The following is a 7,080-nucleotide window of genomic DNA, read 5'->3' on the forward strand; positions in this document are numbered from 1 at the left end:
GTAATAGTAGTAGTAGTATAGTAGTATAGTAGTAGTATAGTAGTAGTATAGTAGTACAGTAGTATAGTAGTATAGTAGTAGTATAGTAGTATAGTAGTAGTATAGTAGTAGTATAGTAGTGGTATAGTAGTGGTATAGTAGTATAGTAGTAGTATAGTAGTAGTACAGTAGTATAGTAGTATAGTAGTAGTATAGTAGTAGTATAGTAGTAGTATAGTAGTGGTATAGTAGTAGTAGTAGTATAGTAGTAGTATAGTAGTAGTATAGTAGTAGTATAGTAGTAGTATAGTAGTAGTATAGTAGTGGTATAGTAGTAGTAGTAGTATAGTAGTAGTATAGTAGTAGTAGTAGTATAGTAGTAGAGTCAGTAGTAGTAGTAGTAGTAGTAGTAGTATAGTAGTATAGTCAGTAGTAGTAGTAGTAGTAGTATAGTAGTAGAATCAGTAGTAGTAGTAGTAGTATGGTAGTAGTAGTAGTAGTAGTAGTATGGTAGTAGTATAGTAGTAGTAGTAGTAGTAGTGGTAGTAGTAGTCGTATGGTAGTAATATAGTAGTAGTAGTAGTAGTAGTAGTATAGTAGTAGTAGTATGGTAGTAGTATAGTAGTAGTAGTCGTAGTAGTAGTAGTAGTATGGTAGTAGTATAGTAGTAGTAGTATAGTAGTAGTAGTAGTAGTGGTAGTAGTAGTAGTATGGTAATAGTATAGTAGTAGTAGTGGTAGTAGTAGTAGTAGTAGTAGTATGGTAGTAGTATAGTAGTGGTAGTAGTATAGTAGTAGTAGTAGTAGTAGTATAGTAGTAGTAGTAGTAGTAGTAGTAGTAGTAGTATGGTAGTAGTAGTAGTAGTAGTAGTATAGTAGTAGTATTACAGCAGTAACCCCGGTTCTTAATGGAGTCTTAATATCTTCTCCTCGTGTTATGATCACACATCTGTTTATGAACCCAGACGTGTTGGCTGTCGGGCTGAGAGCTGATCCAAACCCATAAAACCTCTTGAAAGGTCGCACACACACACACGCACACACAGACACACACATGCACACACATACACACTCACACACACATACGCACACACACACACACATACGCACACATACGCACAGACACACACACACACGCACACACAGACACACACATGCACACACAGACACACACACGCACACACACGCACACACAGACACACACACGCACACACACGCACACGCACACACACGCACAGACACGCGCACACACGCACACATACGCACAGACACGCACACACACGCACACACAGACACACAGACACACACACGCACACACATGCACACACAGACACGCACACACACACACACACACACACGCACACATACGCACAGACACGCACACACGCACACACAGACACACAGACACACACACGCACACACATGCACACACAGACACACACACACATACGCACACACACACACACATACGCACACACACACACACACACGCACACACACACACACACACACACATTGTGCCTCACAGAGCTGCAGCGTGGTGACACATGTGGGCTCGGGGCAGACGGCGGCCGCGTGCCGAACTTCAACACAGCCGGCGCCGTGTGCGGCCTCAGCCCAGCAGACCAGACTGTGGGTTCCAGCTGCACAGCCGAGGTTTCCTTTGGCACTGAGCGCTAACCGACCACTCTTTACCGCAGGTGGCTGTGGACGGCGGTTGGAGCTCGTGGGGGCCGTGGCAGCGGTGCTCCAGAACATGTGGAGGCGGGGTGGAGTTCTCCTACAGGGAGTGCACTGACCCCGGGCCTCTGAACGGAGGGAGGTACTGCGAGGGACAGCGGGTCCAGTACCAGTCCTGCAACACGCAGCCATGTGAAGACAACGACGGTGAGAATTAACCAGAATTATGCAGAGTGAAGGCTTCATGTGTTAAAGCTGCATTCTCTCTCCTGACCACCAGGGGGCGACTCCTCTGGTTGTATAGAAGTCTATGCTTCATGTGTTAAAGCTGCATTCTCTCTCCTGGCCACCAGGGGGCGACTCCTCTGGTTGTATAGAAGTCTATGCTTCATGTGTTAAAGCTGCATTCTCTCTCCTGGCCACCAGGGGGCGACTCCTCTGGTTGTATAGAAGTCTATGCTTCATGTGTTAAAGCTGCATTCTCTCTCCTGACCACCAGGGGGCGACTCCTCTGGTTGTATAGAAGTCTATGCTTCATGTGTTAAAGCTGCATTCTCTCTCCTGGCCACCAGGGGGCGACTCCTCTGGTTGTATAGAAGTCTATGCTTCATGTGTTAAAGCTGCATTCTCTCTCCTGACCACCAGGGGGCGACTCCGCTGGTTGTATAGAAGTCTATGCTTCATGTGTTAAAACTGCATTCTCTCTCCTGACCACCAGGGGGCGACTCCTCTGGTTGTATAGAAGTCTATGCTTCATGTGTTAAAGCTGCATTCTCTCTCCTGACCACCAGGGGGCGACTCCTCTGGTTGTATAGAAGTCTATGCTTCATGTGTTAAAGCTGCATTCTCTCTCCTGACCACCAGGGGGCGACTCCTCTGGTTGTATAGAAGTCTATACTTCATGTGTTGAAGCTGCATTCTCTCTCCTGACCACCAGGGGGCGACTCCTCTGGTTGTATAGAAGTCTATATAAATGACTCTACTTCTCTTGATGTATTCCCTCAGTAAACATTGTAAACATTAGTTTTTGGTCTCAATCTCTAGTTTCAAGTCTTCTTCAATACAGCACGATGATGTTTTTTTAATGACTCACAGGATCTTTTGTCATTTAGCTTCATTTTACTGCGAATATTGTATGATTATCTAACAAAATAAACCCTCTGAATATATATAATATAGAATCACTAAAATCTCTGGTGGGACACTAATGTTTGGTGTTTTTGCATTGAAATGTAATATTGAAGACATTTTAATATTATTATTTGAACATACATTTTCAACACATTTGACTGTCGGACTATTTTTATAATAATAACATTCTGGTAGCGCAGCTTCACGCGGGATGATGACCTTTTCAAGAGTTGACCTTTGCACCCTAACCTCTCCTGCCCCCTTGCTGCCCCAGGAAAGAGCTTCAGGGAGGAGCAGTGTGAGAAGTACAACAGCCTCAGCTACCTGGACCTCCAGCGGAACATGAAGCAGTGGATCCCAAAGTACGCCGGCGTGTCGCCCAGAGACCGCTGCAAGCTGTTCTGCCGGGCCAGAGGCAGCAGCGAGTTCAAGGTGTTCGAATCCAAGGTAACAGCCACAGCTCATAACGCAGCCTTTATGTGCAATGTCCCCAAAGTTGATCTGGTGCTTTCCAATCAAAGGGAATATTATTTCTAAAATATAGACACTCAACACCAGCTGTTTGTTGCCCCCCTGCCCTGGGTTCCTAACCCTAACCCCTAACCCTAACCCTCCTGATGAAGGACTCAACACAGCTTCTTGTTGCCCCCCGGCCCTGGGTTCCTAACCCTAACCCCTAACCCTAACCCTCCTGATGAAGGACTCAACACAGCTGCTTGTTGCCCCCCCTGCCCTGGGTTCCTAACCCTAACCCCTAACCCTTCTTGATGAAGGACTCAACACCAGCTGCTTGTTGCCCCCCTGCAGGTGACTGACGGGACGACCTGTGGGCCCGACACCACGTCGGTGTGCGTCCAGGGCCAGTGTGTGAAGGCCGGCTGCGACCAGGCCATCGGCTCCAGCAAGAGGGTGGACAAGTGTGGCGTGTGTGGAGGAAGTGGGCTCACCTGCAGGAAGATCACGGGCTCTTACAACAAAGCAACGTGAGTCAAAGATAGAGAAATAAACATCCACAGCATATGGAAATGAGCTTGTGAGCTTTGGGTGTGGATTCGGCTCCCTAGAAGAAAGCAATGATGACCCATGTTGTTGAACTATATCTTTAAAGTGAGGAAACAAAATGATCTTTTCTATCCCAGTTATGGATACAGCGACATTGTCACAATCCCCGTCGGCGCCACGAACGTCGACGTCAAACAGCGGAGCCACAGGGGGATCAAACATGACGGGAACTACCTGGCCGTCAAGCGAGGCAGCGGCGGCTACATCCTCAACGGAAACTTCTCCGTGTCCACGGTGGAGCAGGACATCCCGGTGATGGGCGCCGTGCTGAAGTACAGCGGCTCCTCCACCACGCTGGAGAGGATCCAGAGCTTCAGGCAGCTGAGGGAGGTCATCACCATCCAGCTGCTCGCCACCGCCGGGGACGCCAACCCTCCCAAGGTCAAATACACCTTCTTCCTCCCCAGGGACGTGACCTTCATCAAGTCCAAGGACAGGAAGGGCTCGTCGGCGTCCTCGCACATGATCCAGCCGTTCGGCGGGCCCGACTGGGCGCTGGGGGAGTGGTCCCAGTGCTCCAAGAGCTGCGGCTCTGGGTGGTCCAGGAGGAACGTCGAATGCCGAGACAGCGCGGGCTTCCTGTCCGGCCGGTGTGACCGAGACCTGAAGCCCGTGGACATCCGGCCCTGCGGCGATGCGCCGTGCCCCATGTGGCAGATGGGGCCGTGGTCCGCCTGCTCGCGAACTTGTGGTCAGGGGGAGCGCCGCCGCACCGTCTTCTGCACCGACTACACCGGGAAGACCGTTGAACCGGAGAAGTGCGATGCCAACAAAGTCCCGGCGCCAGTCTCCGTAGAATGTCTCCACCAAGAGTGCTTGTGAGGAGGACGTTCCACTCACCAACCGATGGATGGATTACTGAACGGGCTCACTGGGCTACGAAGATACACATAACCCCAAAAAGACAGTTAACAACCACAAAGAGACAATAAAAAACCACAAAGAGACACAGAAGGACTACAAAGAGACAGTTAACAACCACAAAGAGACAATAAAAAACCACAAAGAGACACAGAACGACTACAAAGGGACACGTAACAACCACAAAGAGACACAGAAGGACTACAAAGAGACACGTAACAACCACAAAGAGACACAGAACGACTACAAAGGGACACATAACCCCAAAAAGACAGTTAACAACCACAAAAATACATAACAACCACAAAGAGACAATAAACAACCACAAAGGGACACATAAACACAAAGAGACACATAACAACCACAAAGAGACACACACATACCCTAAATGAACTTAAAGACACACACTGACTCCATAGACGGGTGTGCGTGCCCGTGCGTCGTCGCCTCACACTCTGTCCGCATTACCAGCCGGTGTCGTCGAGATCACGTCGAGGTCACGTTGAGGTCACGTCGAGGTCACATCGAGGTCACTTCGAGGTCACGTCGAGGTCACATCGAGGTCACTTCGAGGTCACTTCGAGGTCACGTTGAGGTCACGTTGAGGTCACGTCGAGGTCACGTCGAGGTCACATCGAGGTCACGTCGAGGTCACGTCGAGGTCACGTCGAGGTCACATCGAGGTCACTTCGAGGTCACGTCGAGGTCACGTCGAGGTCACTTCGAGGTCACGTCGAGGTCACGTCGAGGTCACATCGAGGTCACTTCGAGGTTACGTCGAGGTCACTTCAAGGTCACTTCAAGGTCACGTCGAGGTCACGTCGAGGTCACTTCAAGGTCACGTCGAGGTCACGCCGAGGTCACTTCGAGGTCACTTCGAGGTCACGTCGAGGTCACATCGAGGTCACTTCAAGGTCACGTCGAGGTTACTTCAAGGTCACGTCGAGGTTACTTCAAGGTCACGTCGAGGTCACATCGAGGTCACTTCAAGGTCACGTCGAGGTCACTTCAAGGTCACGTCGAGGTTACTTCAAGGTCACGTCAAGGTCACGTCGAGGTCACGTCGAGGTCACGTCGGGGGCATTCGCCTGAATATTGTTTTGTCATCTTTTCTTGTCGACCACTATTGAGATCTGAAACCGTGTAGATCTACCTCAGGATGCGCATGTGATGCTTTATGTACAGATGTATAGATGAAGGTGCTGTGTGTCTGTTTTCCAGTCACACTTTAAACAGAAACTATCTCTTTGGGTGAAGTGTGGCAATAATAATCTGCAGGATGGTCTTTCGACGTGGAACCTGCTGTCCGACCCCGGCACGCCTACATATACCTCTCATTGATCCAGCAGATTTATGGGAAACGTTTTTTATTTCTACACATGTACAAACAGTTGAAAAAATACATTTCGTCTTAAATTTTAGCAATATTCTGACAATAATTTGGATTTAATTGAAAATAATCCAGTTATAGCCTATACGCCGTAACAGATTGCTTCAATGCCGAGCTGGACCTATATTATTTATAGACATTGATAGAATGAATTAGATGATAATGATAATGACCCCTGCAGTTTAATTTGAGGTTTTTCAGATGCATTATAATGCAGTTATGACGCCTCAGATGTTTGTGTTCTTTCTAAGTTAAGTGATATACATACATTATTGTATATGAAAAAAAAATAACATTATTTTTTATTAGTTTACAGACTTTTATTTTGTTAACGCATCATTTGCAAAAAGAAATAGAAAAAATAAGTTGTTTTCAGACTCTTGTATTGTACATTTTGATTTCTTCATTTCTGTTGTTAATTTACACGATTATTAACGTTATGGAACAAAAGAGCGTCGGGCCGATATCCCTTCAGTGAAGGACCATGCTATTTTATTATTACAGCTTCCTTTTTAAGCTATTTATTTTTGTAATATTTTTTTACGTTGGACGTGTAAATAACATGGCAGATGCTGCTGTCTTTGTGATTTTTGCCTATAAAAATAGTCAAATAAACACAGTTATGTCAATTTGTGGGTCTCTTTTCTGCTGTTTCCTTCTGGTGAGTACTTCCATACTTTTTATTACATTTTTATTATTAACAAATGTTCCGTCTTCCGTGGTTTCCGGAGTTCTTTGAGGCAGATTTTTACTGCTGGTTTCATAAACTGAAGATGTTCAGTGAACTCCTCCCACGTTAATAACAAGACAATGGAGAGAATATAATAAAAGCATACACAGTGGCAGTGACTTAAAAAGATCATATTATTAACGTCAGTCGGGTTTTATTCTCAGACGACTAGATTTGAAAACCATTATGGGATATACATTTCAATAGGGCCGTAATACCGTAGCAGCATCTATGAAATATGGTTTGGT

At 46.7% G+C, this 7,080-nt stretch overlaps 1 protein-coding gene across 1 annotated transcript in view; it reads left to right on the forward strand.

Moving 5' to 3' along the window:
- Positions 1-4,673, forward strand: part of LOC117741171 (A disintegrin and metalloproteinase with thrombospondin motifs 8-like) — an 18,957-nt gene extending 14,284 nt beyond the window's left edge. Inside the window, exons 6-9 of the mRNA XM_034547999.1 lie at positions 1,679-1,865; positions 3,064-3,236; positions 3,597-3,772; positions 3,929-4,673. Of these exons, the coding sequence (XP_034403890.1) occupies positions 1,679-1,865; positions 3,064-3,236; positions 3,597-3,772; positions 3,929-4,673 (1,281 nt within the window). The remainder of the gene's footprint in view (positions 1-1,678; positions 1,866-3,063; positions 3,237-3,596; positions 3,773-3,928) is intronic.
- The last annotated feature ends 2,407 nt before the right edge of the window (positions 4,674-7,080 follow it).

Source organism: Cyclopterus lumpus, chromosome 13 (genome assembly GCF_009769545.1).
Source record: "Cyclopterus lumpus isolate fCycLum1 chromosome 13, fCycLum1.pri, whole genome shotgun sequence".
In the NCBI taxonomy this organism is placed as follows: Eukaryota; Metazoa; Chordata; class Actinopteri; order Perciformes; family Cyclopteridae; genus Cyclopterus; species Cyclopterus lumpus.